General features: G+C 37.6%; 2 protein-coding genes and 2 pseudogenes across 3 annotated transcripts; all 4 read left to right on the forward strand.

Moving 5' to 3' along the window:
- The first annotated feature begins 129 nt into the window (after positions 1 to 129).
- On the forward strand, positions 130 to 5,884 carry LOC111327170 (S-methyl-5'-thioadenosine phosphorylase). The gene is made up of 7 exons (XM_022931286.2): positions 130 to 270; positions 1,279 to 1,365; positions 2,552 to 2,610; positions 3,084 to 3,354; positions 4,007 to 4,246; positions 4,640 to 4,762; positions 5,328 to 5,884. Exons 1-7 carry the CDS (start codon positions 256 to 258, stop codon positions 5,358 to 5,360), a joined length of 828 nt encoding a protein of 275 aa, XP_022787021.2. The 5' UTR covers positions 130 to 255; the 3' UTR covers positions 5,361 to 5,884.
- A 1,742-nt stretch (positions 5,885 to 7,626) lies between these two features.
- LOC111327169 (ELAV-like protein 1 pseudogene) lies at positions 7,627 to 13,057 on the forward strand (annotated as a pseudogene). Its single transcript, XR_015993166.1, has one exon. The product of XR_015993166.1 is annotated as an ELAV-like protein 1 pseudogene (transcript).
- A 3,712-nt stretch (positions 13,058 to 16,769) lies between these two features.
- LOC148720168 (dynein light chain Tctex-type 5-B-like) lies at positions 16,770 to 18,390 on the forward strand. Its single transcript, XM_088738426.1, has 2 exons — positions 16,770 to 17,051; positions 17,467 to 18,390. The coding sequence occupies exon 2, from the start codon at positions 17,616 to 17,618 to the stop codon at positions 18,042 to 18,044; it is 429 nt and encodes a 142-aa protein (XP_088594552.1). The 5' UTR covers positions 16,770 to 17,051; positions 17,467 to 17,615; the 3' UTR covers positions 18,045 to 18,390.
- A 1,931-nt stretch (positions 18,391 to 20,321) lies between these two features.
- Positions 20,322 to 21,682, forward strand: LOC148720169 (dynein light chain Tctex-type protein 2B-like; annotated as a pseudogene).
- The last annotated feature ends 532 nt before the right edge of the window (positions 21,683 to 22,214 follow it).

Raw genomic sequence — 22,214 nt, forward strand, 5'->3', positions numbered from 1 at the left:
CTCCAATAATTACTAGGACATTCTTTCGCTCATTTGATGTCGCTATCGTGGAAATCGAAGACAATAATATGAGAAAGGTGGTTACACTGGGAAGGCGAAATGTTATTCCAACACCTTTGTAGTGTTGTTTGCAAACAAGGTATTGGGTTCTAGATCCCTCACAGGTATTTCGCAAGTAACGCCTTGAGATTCTGCGTTTCGAGGCGACCAAAGCGCTCCTGCGGCACGTGTTTCCGATTTGTGACTGAAACCAGCATGGGAAAGATTAAGGTAAAGAGTGATGTTTTTTTGAGAAGATTTTAGTTTATGAGCATTGATCCAGTTTTTGATCAAGTTTTTGAGAAGATTTTAGTTTATGAGAAGATTTTAGTTTATGAGAAGATTTTAGTGTATGAGCATTGATCAATTCGAGATTGAAAAACAAAAACACTTCACACAGTGTTCCCGTCAGTCAGCCGTCGTAACATACACAAAAGTCACTTTAACTTCTCAAGATTGTCTTGTTAGAGGATAGTAAAAGGGGGGTCAAGATCGCGTTTCACGAAAACTAAATGGGAATTAAATACTTCTTTCTCATTTCACGGAGAATTATTTTGGAAAATCACGGCTCACGGCTACGAATGTCACGATTCACGAGAAATAAAAAAGCCATTTCACGTTTCACGGGCAAAAAATAGGCCATTCACGAATCATGAAAATACCCATTACCACCCTCTCGTTATTTGCACACTTAATGCTTCTTTCCACAAATGAACAAAAGGAGAAGAAGTATATTTAAGGCTTGGATGTAGGGTCAGATAGATTAGGCTTAAAAGTTTTAATCATGCTCTATTTAATTCAAAATAATAGCCCATAATAATAATAATAATAGCCCATAAGAGCCCCCTCCACTGATTCCTACCTCCAACCTTCAATAGGTGAAACAAATAACAGGCTTATCGAGGTTAATTGAGAACACAACATTTTACTGGATCAAATTACTTAAGTGCAGGCAAGAAAAGCAGGCTCACTGTATATATTAATCAGGCTTCATACTGAATTTATCTCTTGTTGAACTGCTGGTAACATCTGGGAATTTTTGAAAGCTAACATTGTCACTAACAGTGCCCTGACTAGTATTCTGCTCAAAATTATTCCAGAGCAATTGATCTCACCTTACCTGGATGTCTAATGATAGTGTAAAAGTGTATGAAGTCTGATAAATCTAACCTGACCAGTTCAGAAAGGATATACTGTATTTCCTTTTTTTAAAAGCTTTTTATTTTTATGACCATATAGATTGGAATCATTGGTGGCACTGGTCTGGGTGATCCTGATATTTTAAAAGAAGGAAAAGAAAAAAGAGTTTCTACACCATTTGGAGAGGTAATATTTCATATTATGTTGTGTGTTCTAGTGTGGTTGATTGAGCAATGGAACATGAGGGCTAAGAGTGATGTATATCAAACTGTCACCTTGGTTGCAAATACTGGGGAAAAATTGATTTTCAATCATACAAAAATCAAAATTAGGGAAAACTCAACTTTCATGGTCTTTGCAGTGTGAGGGGAGCATTATCTCTCTCTTGATCAAGATACTGCAGAATATGTCATGTCATATGATGCTGGTATTTTGAAAAAGTTACTCCCTCACCAAAATTCCATTGGCACATGTCTCCAATACAATGTTAGCTTAAAAAAAATTGCACTATTCTGCTAGTCTCCAATTCTTCATAGATAGCATTTCCCTGACCACTGGTTGGTTCCTATAGTCATAATAGCTTATTGCAGAGAGAGAAACTCACCTAAATCAACCTGACATATCCTTCAACCTTCATCTTCTGTCCAGTCTCAGCTTTTGTTAATTTTATTCTCTATATATATATAACCTCTAGACTTAATTAAGTTGGTAAAATCCAGGGACGTCGCACCAACTGTAATATCAAATCCCTAATATTCATCTGGGATTTCTTATACTTTGTTAACATTTAGTTGTGTTCAGTGGAATCTTGTCAATAAGAGCACTTAATGATAAAACATATGTATGATGTAACTGACAGATCAATTTCATCAATATAAAATCTTGAAGATTCAGTTGAAAAGCTCTCCATACGACCACTCGCATAAGTGACCAGCTCTTGCTTCAACCACCAATATAAAAAAACCCTGTTTTTGAATATCACGTAAACTCTCTGATGGAAAGTTCTTGTGAGTCACTGTTCGTGTAGGCAAAGGCAACCACCTTCGGGATTACCAAACTGGACTTTTCCATTGTTTTTAAGCTCTTGTAAGCAACCACTCAAAGAGTCTGGTGTATGTATATCAACACTTAAATAGAAATACAACACTGTGCTAACAATGTATTGATAATCTCTTGAAGCTCTGGTAAGCAACCACACTCCATTGATTATAATTTTGGTCACTTACTAGCCTATTCTCATAAGCAACCAGCTCCAGTTTTTTTTGTCCAAAGTGTAATGGTCCAGTAGTGGTTTCAGGGATTGTTAGGACTCCACTTAAGTGATTCTGTGGTCTTATTATTTTATCAATATATCATGTTGATATCTTTTAAGCCCTCAGATGCCTTAGTTATTGGTAAAATATCTGGAGTGGAGTGTGTTTTGTTAGCAAGGTACGTACATCATTCATCAAAATGAATTGTTATTAGTATGACATTATCACCACCATCGCCATGGTAGTCCCCATCATTATCATTATTAGTTACTTTAAATATAATCTGAAGACTCTGTTATTATGACGCCAAAAAAAAACATTTGTCTTATTTTAATCATAAGGTGCACACTAGGACTTTGAATTAAATCAATTATTTTGAATTACTTAAGATTTTGTTTCATAATTTAGTGCATATTTATTTAGCAATGGTCAAGTATCCTGTTCAATTCAGTGTTTCTAAATTCTTAACTTTTGGCAGCAACTACCACCCAGAAACTATTGTAGAAGCTCAGGGTCACCCAACATCAAAGCCCAACTTCTCTTTTAAGCTTTAACTTTCTGTAACAGTGTGCACCTATTGTTATAATAATCAACCTGTTAGGACCAGTTCCTTATTGATTTGTCTTGCTCTTTTCTCAACTTTGTCTGCAGGCATGGTAAGAAACACACTGTCATGCCAACAAATATCAACTATCGGGCAAATATTTGGGCTCTGAAAGAAGAGGGCTGCACTCATGTCATTGTCACTACAGCATGTGGATCTTTAAAAGAGGAATATAAACCTGGAGATCTAGTGTTTCCAGACCAGTTCATTGATCGTACAACAAAAAGAACATCTACATTTTATGATGGTAAAGAAGGAAGCCCACCTGGAATCTGTCACATGCCTATGCATGAACCTTATTGTTGTCATGTTAGAGAGGTTTGTCCTTTGTTTATCTTGTATGAGAGACAAGCTGAATAACATCTGTACATGTCACAATATGTGAATGAAAATGTGGTGCTCTTAAACTGCAGTTTTATCTCGCACTAACTTGGGGTAAATTTAAAGGAATTAAAAGTCATTTTCTTTCTAAAATTTTAGTTAAGATTTTAGTTAAGATGACTTAAAATATTTTATAAACTTGTGGTCACTTTTTGAGGAAAGAAGTAATGATCCAAATTTTGAATTCTAGAAGAACAGCATATTTTTAAAATTAAGTATGTAATCTTCTTTTAATCATGTGTATCTATTTTGCTTATCCGATGTAGTGGCGCAGGCTTGTATTTTAATCAAATGGTCGGTCCACATCAGTATTTATGTCTGGCCCATTTCATCAATGTGCTCTTCATTTATCCTACTGATATGCCAATACAGTAACTGATTTAGACTGCTTCTGTTCCACATTTAACAACTTCTTCTCTTCACTTGTTCTACTTCATTTAGTGTTTTTTTTTTACACGTCTTATGACCACTCATAAAATGCTAAAGAGAAGGTTTTTTAAAATAATTACAAGAGGGTTAGACTGTGGGCAGTTTGTATCCTGTTTTTTGTTTACTGAATAGATTAATGCACCCCTCATATATTTTTCAGATTCTTGGTGAAGTTGCCAAAGAATTGAATTTAAGTCATCACAGCTCAGGAACCAATGTTGTTATTGAAGGTCCTCGCTTCTCATCTAAAGCTGAAAGTAAAATGTTTCAAATGTGGGGAGGAGACATCATCAATATGACAGCTGTTCCAGAAGTAGTCCTGGCTAACGAAGCTGGTCTTTGTTATGCTGCTATTGCTATGGTGACTGACTATGACTGTTGGAGAGATGACCATGAGCCAGTTAGTATTCTGTCTCACTGTAAATAATGCAGGCTCTGACTAAATCTCCTCAGAATTTGATACCAATTCGTAGTGGTTAATTTTCAATACAAGAGTGTGCGAGTTTATGAGTGGTCCCTCCTTTTCGGGGAAGTCTGTCCTGCAAGTAAAAAAAAAAAACATCAGGGAAAAAAATTGGAGTGATGCTGATGTGCCATGGGAGCTCCATGAGTGAAGTGCTCAAAAAGTAGGGCCCGTGGACTGTGCCCGACAGTTTGAATCGTGTTACAAAAAACAATTAAAGTCGCCTGCAATTTTGTATATGGCATGCTGACTCACTTTACCTTTATTTCTGTCAAATTAAATAGTAAATGAATTACGTTAAACTCTGTCTGATCATTAATAATGTTGTAGGTGAGTGTGGAATCAGTTATGGCAATCTTCAAATCCAATGTGGAAAATGTGAAAAAGCTTTTGTTGGTGGTAATACCTCGTATTGCTGCAAAAGAATGGAATGGCATCATCAAAGACCGAAAGGTAAGTTCTAGATCTTTGATTGTCTTTTATTATTCAGTAACTAATAAGATGTCACTTTGTCAAAGTTATGATCATAATAACTTTTATTTTAATTTATAGTCATTCAATATTATTTGCACTAATTGTAATAAAGCAATCTTTGTGAGATCCAATTCTCTATGAGCTTTTAATTTCCCAGAAGCGATTATAAACATAACCTTTCACTATACAACAAATTTGCAAAACATCATCTACCAAACAGCTGATTAAAAAGGGAAGAAAATTATCACCCATAGGGCATGAAGTTTATAGAAATGATGCAATTCTGTTAACTTAATGATGTAACTCAGACAAGAGATAATTATGGATCAGAAATATGCTTGGTTTGTTTGTTTGTTTGTTCTTTGTGGCTGAGGTGGCTACTAATATGTAGAAAAAAAACATTCCCCTAATTTCCAACATTTTGTTTCAAGTACCAACAGTAATGCCAACACTTCACTTTACACTCAAAACTCCAACTCTAATCTTTTTGAAAGGTAAAATTCTGGCTCATATATTTCTTGTTGTGCTTGTTTTTGTCTTAAAGGCTGCTGTCACAAATAACCTCGTGCAACATTGAACCTGACCATCCCAATAAAAGTGATATGAAATTAGTCTACAGGTAGCAAAAACAACTTTAGGATCTTGAGGATTTTTTCAGTGTACATAAAGAAATGTGGGATAAACAGAAACCTTTTCACTTGGGCTTCTTTAAGAAAGCATTATGATAAGTTAAAATGTATGGAAAAAGTACGGCAAGTATATTTATATCTCAGTTTACAACTGAGATAATGATTATGTAGATTTTACTGATCTTGCCATTCAAATCCTCTGTAAAATCAGATACAACAAGCCTAGAGGCTTCAATACCTGCAAGGTTGTCCTGTAAAATCACTGATAATGTCAAAGTCCTTATTGCTTTCATTTGTGACATAGAGTAAATCTTCCTAGGTAGTACATAATTTCTCTTTTTGTTTTTGTTTTTAATTGCAAGGCACACCCTGTAAGAGGTACAAATTAAATTTAAGGAATCCTCATGTGAAAATAGCTGAATGAATTTCATTCCAAAACCAGAAAATAAAGTGAAAAAGGCTTGAAAACCAATTGGTGCTGTTCTCTGTAGCTCTTAGGGATTTTAAGCAAACCATGACGGTGACGGCAATGAGAACAAGGCTAACAAGAGATCAAACAGGTAGAACAATAGCTCAGCATGTGCGTTTTAAAATTTTGTACATTTCGTAGCTGTTCTCTACAAAACAACAGTGTAAAAGGTAAGCTTCCATTTAAAACCCGAGGCTGCTTCCTTATGTTATGCGGAATGGAGGTGAACAGGCTAAAGAGACAGTTAACATATCCAGGCATGCTCGAAATTGTAACTTAAAAGATATAAATTCAATTTTTAATTGACGTTTTCCCCAGTGTCACCATTCTGTCAAGAATGGGGGACGTTTCATCATTTATTACATGGGTTGGGTGGGGGAGAGGGGGGTGGGAGAAAAGGGGTGGGGGAGAGGGGGGTGGGTAAGAATATAAGGGATTGAAACTGTGACCTTATTGGATGGGCCCTGAAGTAACCGATGGATCAGTTAGAGAAGACCTAACCAAATTAAACAACTAAACAAACAAACCAAAATCAGACTGAAAATACATCAAATATATTAGTCAAATAACATAATCCAAGTATAATTGCAATAGAAATATGACGATAGACCACTTTCATAAATGGCTGCTGGATTAATATTCTTTTGTTTAAATTTAAAATAGCCCTACTGGCCTCGTTCTCCAGTACAAAATTCAAAAGAATACATTATCTCAAGCAAGGCCAGTAGGGCTAATTTGAATTTAAACAAAAGAACATTTATATGGCAGCCATTTATGAAAGTGGTCTATGTCCACCCTTACAATATTTCAAATTAAAGAAAAAGAGAAACGAAACAACAGATATTAATGGGTAACTGTGAGTAACTATAATGCGCAAACAAAGCCCTAAATTGAACCTAATAATTTGGATATATCAACAAAGTTGAAATGGTAAATTGACCACCATAACGATTACAAAAAGCTGACGTTTCGAGCGTTAACCCTTCGTCGGAGCCCTTCGCTTTACGATATTATGACCACAGCTTTTCAAATATCACCTAAAATAGAGAGTTTGTATGGATTGGGTAGACGGCGAAAAATTTTAAAGTGCCCATAATGTCAAAAAACGTTTTTCGCTCATCTAATTCTACATTTCACCAAATGATCTTCGGTGAAAAATTTTTTCGATTTGGAAAAAACGCGATTTTTTTACGAATTTTTACAAAGTTCAAAATTCTATTTTCTTTCGGTCGACCCCTGCCACTGATCACAAGAATAACGTGCTCAAAATGACCACGTGACTGATGTCTGTGATGTAGGTTCAGGAACCTCACTTGACCTAAAAGTGTATATAAATACACTGAGTAAAGCCTGATAGTTTCTAAAGAAACTGTTTGGGGCTGCGTCGGTGGGGGTAACGAAATAATTTGGATATATCAATAAAGTTGAAATGGTAAATTGGCCACCGTAACGATTACAAAAGCTGACGTTTCGAGCGTTGGCCCTTCGTCGGAGCAAAGAAGAAGGGCAAACGCTCGAAACGTCAGCTTTTGTAATCGTTACGGTGACCAATTTACCATTTCAACTTTGTTGATATATCCAAATTATAAATACACTGGTCGAGTGCGGATCGTTTACGATAATTGTGAGCTTACGATATTGTGACCACTCTGAAGCAAATTCTACGGTGGCCAATAAGTGCAAAACACAACACAATCACTGAAAACACAACACAAACAAACTGAAAACATAAAACACACGCTAAAAACACCATATACGTATTTGAAACAATACATTTATCTGAAACACAACACAATCACTGAAAACACAACACACCGATCTTTCAACAATGAACATGTTTTTAATTTTAAAAGAAGTGAAAACTAGTTTGAAATTTAGGTCTGATTTACAAAAACGCTTAGTGAGTTGTCGGAGTTTGAGGTTCGCTATTTTAGAATAATAGCCGACAAAAGGGAGTTTAAAGTAACGTGTATTATTGTCATCAATGTTCCGGCTATTTTGAGAGGAGGACCCTTCAAGATACCGCTTGAAAGTTCTTTCAATAATATGCGAAGGAAAAGAATTATGTTTTAAAGTGTCGGAAAGTTTCTTAAGATCGTTTTGAAGGCCGGAAGAGGTGTTGTTGATTTTGTAGATACGGTCAGTAAGAGTTCGGATAAGGCCAAATTTGTAGCATGATGGAATAAAACTAAAGAAATTTGTTAGGGGACCAGTGTAGGTTTTTTTTCTATGAAAAACTGAAAAAACACAATCATTCGAAGAGTTGTCGATAAATATATCAAGAAAGGAGAGTTTACTATCATTCTCTTTTTCGAAAGTGAAATTTATGTTGGGGTGCCAATTTGTTCATCTATTGCCCTTCCTCTTCTGCACAGACCATACGTTTTCAGACGATTCAGAAGAGTTCTTTCGGACATTTTTATTCCGTGGCATCTTTCAAGAAAGTCCAAAATGGTATTGTAATCATAATTCTTCGAAAAGTAGAATCGAATAGCTTCTTCTTTATTATCCGCCATATTCAGACTTTTTATTGCGCCTGCGTATCATATAGGCCAGCGGAAACAAAACTGGTGCGTTGGAAAGTGTGTTGTGTTTTGGACGATTGTGTTGTGTTTTCAGTCTCTGTGTGTTGTGTTTTCAGTGTTTGTGTATTGTGTTTTCAGTTTGTGTGTGTTGTGTTTTCAGTTTGTGTGTGTTGTGTTTTCAGTTTATGTGTGTTGTGTTTTCATTTTGTGTCTTGTGTTTTCAGTTTGTGTATGTTGTGTTTTCAGTGTTTGTGTTGTGTTTTGCACTTATGGGCCACCGTAAAATTCCCACTTGTTTTCAAGTCAGATAAGTCACAACCCAAAATCACATGTTTCCTGAACCTACGTCACGACTCACTTTGTACCGAGGAAGACTGGTGCGAATGGTGGACCAAAATGGCGGCAAATTTGAATTTCTTTAAAAACTTATAAAAAATTGCATTTTAACCAAATCGAAAACTTTTTTCGCAGAAGTTCATTTGGTGAAATGTAGAATTAGATGAGCGAAAAACATTTTTCGACATTATGGGCACTGAAAGGGTTTGTATGGTATTTTTGCAACTTTTGCAAGGCTCCAATTTGGACACTTTTCTGCTGAAAACTCTCAAACTTGGCTGGGGCTGGGTAGCTTTTCATTCAGTAACATTTCAGTTGAATGTTTAGATTTTCAATGTAATCAATATAAGAAACTCGTCCCAGTCCTCTCACGTTTCTACAATGGGCTATGCTGAGCTTTTTTCTGGTGTATCGTTCAGAAAACCGCATTCAGTAATGTTAAGACTCTCCATAAGCATTTGAGTTAATTGAGTTAGTTGTCTTGTTGATCGCAGTTTTAATTTTTTTTACATCTATTTCAACTTCTCACCGAAAAAAAAAAATGGCAAAGTAGAGACGTTCGTAACTCTCTATCAGCTTGTTTATGTTCTTAAAATTTTGCCTAGTCTCAGCTTGAACGTCCTTATGAAAAAGCTTCTTATATAAAAAAGAGAGTGTATATGTTTTACTGATAGTCATACAGCAGCTTGCAATATGATCCTGCCCGGCAAGGACTGGCCACGCAGGGTAATAACGATGACAAATCAGACCGGCTGTTTTACTTTCTAAAAAATGCTCAGAAAGGAAAGAAGACATACACTTCACAAGTCCATCATGACAAATCATATCATCCGTGATTTGGTACAGGAAACTAGCGGTAGGTTCTTTATCATATGTAACCATAACACACACCTTGATGAGATGAAAGTGCCGCACAAAAAATGATAATTTTTGTGTTTTGACGACATTCATTTCCTATTCAAATCATGATACTTCTGCGAGCAACAAGTTACGTGTGATACCGGTGCAGTGCTCATGGGTTCAAGAGGTCATGGGTTCAGAGGTCATGAGTTCAAATCCCATTACCTTGGATGGGCGCCTCGCATGGGTCTGAGGGGTCCGTTTGCGATCACGCCCTTTGGGTTTTTTTTTTTTCCAATAGGACTCCTTCCTGTGCAGTGGTTGTTCTCTCAGTATTTTTTTTGTTCTGTAACTAGTATTTCTTAATTTATTGCCCGAAAAAGTTTTAATAAAGAGCCAATCTTCCAAAGTTTAAATGCCCAGGGAGTTACGGGGGCGGGGGGAGGGGGGTGGCGATGTTGTAGCTTCGAAATGTTCTGCGCAGATCTGCGCATAATCACAGAATCTTCTAGCACGCAAACTAGCACGCTTTACCAACCTTGCTACATCGACCGGTTGGGACTGGGTAGCAGCGTTTGCGCAAAGAGTTGAATATATACAGTTGTGACTACTGAATATTCGAAATCTTCAGTTTCTCGGCATTTCTTCTCTTTCAAAAATGACAGAAATCCCCATGAACGGAGTCGTTGACGTGAAAGAAAAGAAAAATGTAATCGTGAACTATATCCCACCCCATATAACGGAAGCCTTTCTGCAGAACATGTTCAGTAATTGTGGAACGGTGATAGGCTGTAAACTCATGAGGGACAAGACTAATGGCGTTAGCCTTGGTTATGCTTTTGTGAACTACAACACTGAGGCTGAAGCGGCGAGAGCCATAGAAATGTTTGACGGACATCAACTTGACAACAAGAGAATAAGAGTAAGTTATGCTCGGCCATCTTCAGAGGCGATTAAAAATGCGAACTTGTACATTAGTGGATTACCTAAAGCTGTTGCTGAGAGCGATCTTAAAACGTGGTTTGGAGTGTATGGAACAATCATCTCTTCCAAAATTTTGTTGTTAGAAAGTGGTGAAAGTCGTGGTGTAGGATTTATTCGTTATGACAAAAGGGCAGAGGCCCAGGCAGCCATTGATGCACTGAATGGTGTCACTATAGCGCCTGGTGCTACTCTTTCGGTGAAGTTTGCAAACCCTCCTAAAGGAATTTCTTCGTCCCATTTACAGTCTGTCTCAATGTTACCAACAAACGAAGTTTTAAGACCAGAACTGAATCTCGGAGGAGTCGGTCCTATTCATCATGGGACAACAAACAACCGGTTCTCTCCACTCGGACCCGGCCGTAACGCTTCAAACTACTTTACAAATCAAACGAACAATCAAAATCTTCCGAGTCCTGCACATCAAAATGCGAAAAACAATTGTCATTGCATATTCGTCTATGGTTTACCGGCTTCAGAGGAGGACATCGCAAATGAACTGTTGCTCTATAAACTTTTTTCCCCACACGGAGCCATTTTTTCGGTGTCTATCAAGAAGGGTACTGGATATGGTTTTGTTAACATGATAAGGTACGATGAGGCTTTGCGAGCAGTCATGAACTTAAATGGATACTTTGTTCAACAACATAATACACATCTTCAAGTGTCTTTTAAAAAATACAAACCCTGAACTGTTATACACCTTGGGTAGCTAATGTGAACACAAAATATGAGCAGAGCATTTAGTTTGTGTTATTTTTTTTGTCATATCCAGTGTTAAATTTGAAGAGCTAGCTTGGGGATTTGGTGTCTTGAAAGCACAGTCCCTAACTGTGTATGTGCACCATCATTGGCCAATTTTTTACGAGCACATGTGCACCTCTTGCTTATGTTTCTATTTCTGGTGGGGAATGAGTTATAGCAGTGGGAATCAACCCACACTAAAACAACCCACACTAAAACCATAAAGGAGTGTATTCATACATAAGAGGGGCCAATTTCACAATTTCTTCTGATCACGCTTGCCAGAGCAGCTGGAAGTTTTGTAGGCCCCTACAAAACCCATCTTTTATTGATGAAATTTGGCAGCATTCATTAAACTTTTAGGTTTTCTAACTCAGTGTTTATTTGAAGGGGTTGTTTATTTGAAAATAATATTTTAATTAATGACTGACAGCAATTATCATCAATCATTTGTACATACAGCTAACCCATAACTACTTGCATTAACAATCCCACCAGTCAGTATGAGAGTCCCCCAGCATAATTGGTTGTTACTAGTGTAATGTCCCATTACATGAATGTGGAACCAAATAAAACCCAGTTAACCAACAAATTATAGTTGATTATAGGACATTTGAGGATATTCCTTGTAGTGATCGATGAATTTTGTGAAGCACACTTTTCATAATGAACTACTGTGACCATTTGACCCTTAGAGGGATTAGCATCTAATTTCTCCTTACAATATCACCCCTGAATCACATATGGTCACAAGAATAAAGAAATTATCACTAACTATTTAAGAAGCTCTTGATTGCTAAACAAATTCTCCTTGGCCACACCTTAGGAAATGTATAGAGAACAGTATCAAGAATATTCATTGTGATGTTTGGGTACAGTGAACTTTTTGTTTGTTTAATACAGTTCCAATATTTTCCTCCAATTAGTAATTTTGTTTCTCAGGACTATCATTGTTGAATTATGTTCAGACAATCAAATTTCCCAAAACCAGCTTTCACTTGCGTGTTCCTTGTACAATAGAGACATTCAGCAACTTTGACTCTGTGATTCAGGGGTCCTGTTGGTGTGGCCACTTTGAGTTCACATAAAGCATCTTCTTTGTCATCATAGTGTTAAGACAGTGACAGTCAGGATCAATGTAATTTAGATATTAGCTCTTGATCTCATTTCAGAGATTATCATTTTTGTGTAGGATGGCTGGTGTAGGTATATCTCTCTCCTTGGCATTTTCAGGGGTTTGGAGTCTTTTCCCTCCAACTTTAACCATTTACAAGGCTGTGCTCTAAGACAAATTGAAGGGAGCCATTGCTCTGAAACTGTGAAATCCAGAGTGTCCAGCAATGCTTTTTATTCAAAAATGAAGATTCCTGACTCACCCAAGAGCAAAAGTAAGGCACCAGATGCCACTGGGCACTGCTAGACCACAGCCTTGCCTTTGCCTCGACAGCTCCATCCATTTGTGTCAATCTTGTCAGAGTCGACGTGACCAAGGATTGAGTTCCAGGGGCCACTATCTTTGTTTTTGGAAGATATAGGGGTAATGAGAAACATTTTAAAACTTAAGTTATATACTTTATTTTGCTTTGGCTATATTAGCAATAAAAATGAGACAGTTCTGGATGTAGCCATGTTTTTCACATGGGTTATTTTCTATAATTTTTTTGTCATTTTCTTTAAACACATGTATATCATTGTAGTGCCAACATGGAAAGATATTTTTAATACTGTATATTAAATAAATACTACATGATCAGTGTCTCCCTCTCTTACCCAGAGTTTCATGCCCAGCTTGTTGCCGGTAGTACTGCAGGTTCCGACCTAACTCATTGAACAATTGGGTTTTGATGAGGATAATTAACAATTATTCCACGAGCGTGCATTGGATATGAGATGATAGATAGCCAACGAGGCACGTAGCGCCGAGTTGGCTATAATCATCTCATATCCAACAAGCGTGAGTGGAATAATTGTTTTATTGAAAATGTCCCCAAGAAATTATTATTTTGTAAGAAGAAACTGAATTTTTTAGCTCCCTTTTGATTTTAAGCTGATGCATACGCTTACCATATTGTAGATTATGTTATATTGGCTCATATACCATAATGGCTAAGCCAATAAAAAGTCTTGAATTACATTATCCAATGATCTAGTTTTTAATAAGTGCAGTTATTGATAACAAGCAGCCAAAGTGTCATTCTATTCAACAAAACTTGTGCTATATTAATGGTTTTCCACCCAAGATAATGTACTCTGATCATTCTGGCAAGAGTATTTCTGGACCCATACAATCACAATGTACTATGCAATGATATACTCTTTCACTTCAAGGAGTGGTAGAGCTTGAGTTTCTCCTCAGTACGTACATACATTTTGTATAAAGTTCAAAACTATGGGTATGGTGATTTGATGTTGCCCAGAACAAATGTTCAAGGAAGTCATTGGAGCCCCATTGGTTGGGTAGATGTGGGTTATGCAGTCAAAGAATTGAAATTTCTCCCCAGTCTTTAATTATCCTTATTAAACTAACTGGTCTTGTACTCAGACTTCCCTCAGCTAAGCTTTGGAAAATAACTGGGGGAACCAGGACAGAGTTCATAAGATTAAATGATTTAATTTTTTTAATCTTCTCTAAAAGCTTGCGCTTGTCACGCTTCTCGCAAATGCACCTAAAGAGACCCGACATTAGAAATGCAGTGCGTTGGCGAAACAGCAACAACCTGATGCCCCACATAAGATTGGCATCTAACCTTACACTGACGGTCTCCATAAAATATTTCTTATGAGCTTTTACCTTAAGTCATTGTAAATTTCTTATTTTCCAAAAATTCATATATTTTTTGTTCTTTTTAAACGTCAACTTGTCCCAGACTAGCTGGTTAACCGCTAGTTTCGCCAACCGCAATATTGGTCAGGGGTTGATTGTTCAGTGGTTTGTTTCTTTTGAGCCGGCATATTTCAAGCGATCAGTTTTGCCACCTACGTAGGGTATTAGATTTAATCTTTAGGTTTACAACTCATTCCGTCAAACATCTGACGTTAAAGGCCTCGCTATGGTAGGCCGGAATTCACGTGGAATCATTGTTTCGGGGGCAAGGGGGGAAAGGTTTTCCAGTAAGCCACAGAAATGTATGCTTCGGAGACAAATTTTCTGCTACAATGCAGGAAGAGGTAATTAAGCATTTGCTTCTTAAACTCGAATTTTGCATCCGAATTATATGTTTACTAATTTGATTATTATCTTCGGGAATGTTGATTAGCCTCCACTGCTCTTATTAAAAGTGAGAACAACAATTGGAAGGATGAGGATCGAGGGTTTTTCTTGTTTCTTTGTCTGAGGACAGACGCAGAGATGCCAACCTCTGAAAATCTAAAATCTGGAGATTTTTTTTATAACACTCCGGCATCGTACTTCCCCCCCCCCCCCCAAGAAAATAGTGGCACCCCCTCTCCATCAAGTCGACCTCATCCCCCCCTCAAATCGTGTAATCCGAAGTCTTCCGAGGACAACCGAAGACTTCCAAAGTCGACCCGAAGATTTCCGACATTTACCGAGGAATCTCGATGGTTGCCGAAGTTGATCCGCAGACTTTTGGAGTTGAACCGAAGTCTTCCGAAGAGTTTCCGATGTTGGCCCAGAGACCGGGCGTTTATTTCTTGGGTTGTTATGAGTTAACAGAGATCCAATCAGACAGTCTGTTGTATGGCCGTGAAAAAGCGTTTGTTTAGTTTCCGTCAACATGTGGTTTTGTGGTGAAAAGATTGCTTAAAAAAGTGCCTGAAAACGCGAGTAGTTAAAAAACCGAAATTGTTTTGATTTGGGTATTTGGGGCAGGACGTTTGCTCCCAGTGGTGCAAAGGTTCAAAGTCGCTTTTATCCGGGAGACCGGGAGATTTGTTCTGTATTCGAGAGACTCCTGCATTATCCGGGAGAGATAGCATGTATGCAGAGGTGCAGTTTACGAAGATGACACGAATAGGGACGAAAAGGAAGGAAATCACTATCAAATCGATGCAAAAATGTCAAAGAAACATGGTATCACAAGGGACAATTCCAAAAGGAAATGGAAATTCTTATATCACAATTTATTATTTCATAATTAGTTCTTATTAACCGAGCGGGAGGTCTGTAAGGGAGAATCGACCGAGGTCGCAAGTACAGACCGAATGCAGTGAGGTCTGTACCAGCGACCGAGGTCAAGATTCTCCCATACAGACCGACCTAGCTCGGTTAATAAGATGTTTATTATATGGCTGTGTTTCATATGCCAATCTTTTATATTCTTTGTACCTTTTTTTTCTAGACCGGTCTAGATGGCGGTCTAGATGGGAAAATCTAGACCGCTTTCAATATTGATTTCAGCCAATCAAATTCGTGAATTCGGTACTTCCCAGTCCTTGTGAGACACAGCCATATAATAATCTCCCATACAGACGGACCTAGCTCGGTTATAAGATGTTTATTATACGGCTGTGTCTTATATGCCAATTTTTATATTCGTTGTATCTTTTTTTTTCTAGACCGGTCTAGATGCCATATAATAATTATATGGCTGTGTCTCACAAGGACTGGGAACTACCGAATTCACGAATTTGATTGGCTGAAATCAATATTGAAAGCGGTCTAGATTTTCCCATCTAGACCGGCATCTACTTCCCGTTAATGTAGCCAAGCTGGAACGACAAAAAACAAGTGTTTCCGCAAAGATGTTTCCTTGTTTATCCAAGCCCTAATCCTTCTGATTTTTTTAAAACTCATCATCAAAAAAGTACTAAGGCTCGATAGAAAAATACAAGAATGAGAAAAACGAAATGGACACAAAAATGAAATATGCTAAAACGACGCTAAAATTCCCAAGGAGTTTCGGAATAAGACAGTTGATTAATTTCGTCCCCAAGAATATATGAATTGTTGTGATTGAATTATTCCTTTATGAGACTTGCACGGTGTCTTAAAAATTTATTTCAACGAAAAAAAAAAAACATTTCCCGGCATCTTTTGCTTTCAAGACCATGTTTCTCAACCGATTGTGTTCTATCGTCCCGTTAATTTGAGCAGGCGTCATACTAATTGACTTCTCCTTTGTTAGACGGTAAAAAGCATTTGTTGTAATTTTCTTCTTTAACGATAAAATGCTTTAAGAAGTGGTAGAGTTGCTTGCCAACGGCCTTAATCAATACATCGACCTGACTGATTTACAACATTGTTGGAAAAATGTCGGAAGTTTTCTGGGTAGCGCGCTTTTGCCTCTTGAACCCTCCTCGGTTCTTGCCAAATCATGATTACTTCAGTCACAATTTTGAGAAATTTAGGCCTTTTTAGAGAAAGGGACAGTGTCAAATATATCTGTATTACCAGCCGGCGGGGTTTTACATATTTTGTAGCGCTAGCTAATGAGTGTATTTTCCCCGATTGACAGTCCTCCCAAAGTTAAGGCAAATAGCACCTTTAATTAAACGTCTATTCTCCTCGATGTGAAAACATAAACATACAATCGCTGTAATTACCAACATGTTTGCCTAAGGAATTAATTTCCTAAAACATTCATAATGTTGCACGTTTACTGAGCAACTTATCTATTAACCCGACGTACTTTAGGCGTTCGGCAACACAAAGCCGAGCCAACTTAATTCTTTCTTCATTAAGCTCTATTTTGTCGTGATGAATTGGTTCAGAAATGTGAAAGAAAATGGTTAATGAGGGTTTCCGAGGCAAACAAAGGCTATTCACAGTTTCATTTACCGGGGTAAGATTATTTTTTTGCCGCCAGTGATGAGCGGATTTGCGATGGCTCAATCCTATCTTTCTGCCTGTTTTCATTAATCATGTACCACCTCCGTTTTGTGATTTTCGACCTTAAATTATGATTTTCCGAACCAGTTTTGTTCGTATCTCAACGGGTTTGGTCCAAAACTTTTCCTATTCAAAAGAGACTCATTTGATAAATACCAAGGTTATTGATTAAAGAGAAAATGGAGTTAAAGCCAATAGGTTTTGGCATAATTACTTCATCAAGGCTCTAAGAGCTGAAAGACGGGTTAATTATCAGCAAGCTCGCTTGCAATCAAACCTTATTGTTATTTGGCTTTCGAAGGAGAACATTTGCCTTAGGCCCTAAGGAAAAAAAAAACTGTTTTTTTTTTTTCTTTTTGTCATCGCAGTGTTGGCCACAAGAAGCAGTTTCCGTCACTGTTTGAAGCTAATTTTAGAGCTGTATTCATTAGGACGGGAAGCTTCCATTCTATTGACAACCGAATTCACCTTTATTTGCGACTTCGAGGAACACTCTAGCCAAACAACAACCACAGAAATGATGAGAAAGCGCACTTTTGAAAACTCGGAAGTTTCTCCGCTTTCTCCCACGCCAGACGATCTACGAAAAATCGAATTACTCATTCTTCAACCGGCTTGTAAACTTCAGGACCTTCAGATACAAGATACGATTGAAGAAGTCCTCAGAACGAACTTGCAAGGTGTTTGTTACACGGCATGGGATCGCGACGCACGATGTGATGCCTTGAGTCAGATTATTAAGAAAAAACTTCGAGCCATTCAACATCAATTTGCCTATTTTAATGTAGTTGTTTTGATTGGTCAGGCAAACGATACTGGACTAGAAAAAGCATCACACAAGGTATGGAAGCCTGAGTATGACAGCTTCGCATCTGCATGGTTCAGAAATGAATCACTGTTTGCAGTTGGAACAGTGTTTGCTACTTATGCCACACGAAACTTTTAATCCATCGGAGCCTACATCACCGAAAGACGGAATTAAAACCATAATTTATGAAATGCGATTGTTGCTGATGCGGTTCGATTGATCTGGTTTACAAACCGCGCACTGCACTGATGGACGGAAACATTTGAATAACTAATCATGTAAATACAGGACTGTAATGTATAAGTTGAAGTGACTTCCAAACCTAGTGATATGAAATCTGGTTACACGCCATCGTGTTTTTTAACCAAATTCTGAAGCGATATTTATTCAATACAAAAATTTCTTGTACATGAACACAATAAAGCATCATTTCCTTTTGTCGGGTTTATAAGTAAATAGGAAGGAAATGTAAAGTCATTTCAAGTTTTTATTCTGATCGCTTTACTTTCTCCTGTATACAGCAAATTGAAATATCTCCAAAATTCTTTAAAATTAAAGAAGAAGGTAACAAAATAAAACCATTAAGTGATTAATTTCAGGGAAAACATTAAGAATATATTAAACAGTTTTTCTTGTTTGCAGAAAATTCTTAGCGGAAATGCAAATCGCCAGTGAGTTGGTAAAGAGAACAGATAGAGGGAGTCTTAATTCAGGAATAGGAAATGAAAGCACTGAGGCAAGATCTGTCGATGTACAATAATCATTAATAAAACACGTTAATTGTATCTAAGAAACAGTCTGCATAACAAACCATAAAATGCCCCAAGTTTCCCAATTAGTTTAAATTTCTCTTTTAAAAGAGCGCATTTTAAAACCAGATTTAAATTAATTTCCAGATTTTTCAATTGCTTTCCATTGTCCCACTCTAGAATTTTGTTCAGTTGAATCCAATGTCATGATTGGCTATCATATCCACAGTTCACTGTAGGGGTGAGGGTGGGTCGTTGTTGCGATAATGAGCCTTGATCAAGAGATTTTAAACATGACTTATATTCTATTGGCCTTGATATGATAAACATTGCATATAAAAAGATCTCTGGACTTTCATTTTAAGCTTTTCTTTGTTATTAGAGTATGCTAAGAGACTCAATGTTTGGCATAATGTTTATTGGAAATCTCGAAATTTCTTCCAAATGCCCCCAGCCTTTTCCACTAAAGTGGAGTTAAGAACAAGTAAGGGCTTTTTGTGCTTGCTATTGGAATCGTTAGAGGTACATCCTGGCAAACCGACGACGGCGTTGATCTTTCCTCGAACCACTCTGTCTCAATAGTATACAGTTTCAACAATATTATACCAATAAGAAGGGGAAAACGATAAAAGGAGAAATTAAATTGGGGTTTCGGAGAGTTTAAAATGTGTTATTTATAGCGTGTGATGAAATAACATGTAGATACTGCATGCGCTGTCATTGGACGGTAGGTGTTTTCGAAAAAATGTCGCGTATACAGCCTGTACAACTTGTGTGCCGCGGGCTTTGCCAGGAGGTTTGGCTAAAGTAGCCTACAGAACTAACATGACTTTTTTATAGTTTTTAAGTGGCGGATAGAGGCGAGCACAAGCCTCCATTCGCATAAAAACGCAAAGGAAAACTACTCGTGTTCTGCAGGCTATAGCCCAAAGTTTCATGACTTGTTTTTAAGAGATGTGAAGGAAGGCTCACTTATATATAGTACCTACAACCATCGATTTGTTTTTGGCTTCATTTTCACTAGAGGTGGTTTGCAACCAATCTCTAGAGACACAGATAACAATGGTGAAAGGAACAAATGCTGGTGGACGAACACAAGAAGCTAATGAGAGATCTATTGTTTACGTCCACCAACATGGCGGCAATGACGTGACGTGCAAACCACCTATTGCTTAAGTAGCGTTCATTACTGCGAAGATTACTCACATAGTCACTGAGTATATACAGTCATCCATTTGTTATTTGTTTTTGCAGAAATAACCAAGGGTCAGGGATAGAAATTATTCCCCAGTGTTGCACGAGGTATAGGAGTCATGGAGGTTTAAGAGTGGGATGACGTTTTGGTGAAGAGATCGCCATACATCAATGAATTAATGCAGGTAGCGTTATAATGCGTGATAGGAATTATTATCGTGTTTTAAACATCAACATCTCTGATTATCTCCGATTGCAATTCATTTGCAGTTCTGGAAAAAACAACCTATTATGGGTCATTCACAACTGTTCGGATATCTCTTAAGTGTTGAACACATCAGTAATAATAATGATAATGGTAATGATAATGGCAATGGCAATGGCAATGGCAATGGCAATGACAATGGCAATGGCAATGACCATGGCAATGACAATGGCAATGGCAATGACAATGGCAATGGCCATTGCAATGGCAATGGCAATGGCAATGGTAATGGTAATGGTAATGGTAATGGTAATGATAATAACAATAATAATAATAATAATAATAATAATCGAATTTTTACCCAGGATAACCCTTCAGTACAAAGGACTGTTATCATCGGGGTCCTGAACTCAATGATAATCACTATTCTGCTGGTAAATGACATCAGTCTCGGCATATAACAACTTGTTTGTTGTTTTGTGCTTAGTTTACATGCAAGCTTTTCAAAATATACGCGTCGCACATTCAAGTTCTTTTCTATACAGCTCTCTTGGGATCTAATTAAAGCCTCTTAATTTCTCAAAGAACCTTATTATTGAGAACACTTCACAGAATACAAATTAAACAAACAGATAGTTGATATTCGAACATCAAACTTGGCCCAGAACTCACAATGAACTGGTGGGTTCATCGATCCTTCATTTCGGTTATGATGGAGGCCTGACGTAAAGAAGAACTCTTTGGCAACTGTCAAGAATTCTCAAATGAAGACCACCTTTTCTTTAACTTCGGACGAAAGAACACTTAAGAAACCTAGCAACGACTTGAAAGGAACTAGCGAACGAGATCAGTGGAGACAAGGGTAAATTTGCTTCAGTGGCGCGCACTGTGTTATTAGCAAACCGAGCTTTCCCTCAGACGCGGAAACCTGGGTCCAATCCGTCAGAGGGGCAATCGAAGAAATTTGCAAGCAGTGCTCCCGCTGCACCTAATTCTGAAGACGACGCCATGTTTGCCCATCACGGAGAAAGATTATTCAGGAGGGAAAACTCGTACAAAATAGAACCTTATGACTTGTTGAATGGAAAGGCACATGGTATCATTCACAATGTGTTGGAAGAACATTTAAAAAGTAAGATGTACACTGCTGAAAACAGCAAGAGATGGTCAGTCGAGATTAGCGAGGAAATTAAAAGTAAGATAAAAGCCGAAGAGCCTTCTGAGAGGTACAAGTGTGGATCGGCCAGCAGTTAAGGCCAGGGTATTCACATTGCCAGTAGATGCTTGTAGTATGCCCATTTTGATAACTTTGCCCGAGACGCCTTTAGAAATGACCATCTTTTCGCAGAAGCTTCAGTTTTTGCTGTTTTTGTGGAATGAAATCACCCCTGGTCCAGTGGCGTTTAAACTTAAAACGCCATTCATTTGTTCAATGATTTACCAATCTTAATAATTATAAATTATAGCTAAAAGATTTGATGCTATTTCAGTACAATCTTGAGCAAAACTTGTAATTTCTCAGTGCGACATTTTTTATTTTTGAATTATTTGCGTGTTTGAAGTTCATTTAGTTAAGTCTTTTCACTCTGTAACTAGCCAGAAATTAAACTTCTTGTTTCGTTGGCGTCTTTCTTTGTTATTTTATTGCCACCTTATTACCGTCTCATTGCTACATCGCATGATTTATCGATTACTTAAGAGCAAGTGTGTTGAATATGTTAATCCAATATTAAGGAACACACCCTTCGGCGAACTAACTCTGTGTGGTCGCAACAAGTTTGCGGACAATATATTCATAATGCTGTTAGTATTTAGAAAGTCGCATTTGGTAATGGCACAGAAGCAAAAACTGATCATTTTGAACGCTTAAACTTTCACGATTACTGGGTCGTGAGGACACTAGGTGGAGGGAGATTTCTGAAAGAAAATTTGCAAAAATATGCATACAGCTGCACAATGTCTCCAGCGAAGAGATAGCTTTGCGTATTTAAATGAGTCAATTTGCACCAAACTGAGGACCGTCCTTGCGCCTTACGGCTCTCGGATGGAAAATAAAAGTGTGATCTACTGACACGAAATATGGCCGAGGGATTGACGAATCCTTCATGATAAACCCGATTTTCTGAACCTGATTTGTACTCAGTCCTCTAATGCCCTTGT

This window comes from Stylophora pistillata, chromosome 11 (assembly GCF_964205215.1).
Source record: "Stylophora pistillata chromosome 11, jaStyPist1.2, whole genome shotgun sequence".
Classification (NCBI taxonomy): domain Eukaryota; kingdom Metazoa; phylum Cnidaria; class Anthozoa; order Scleractinia; family Pocilloporidae; genus Stylophora; species Stylophora pistillata.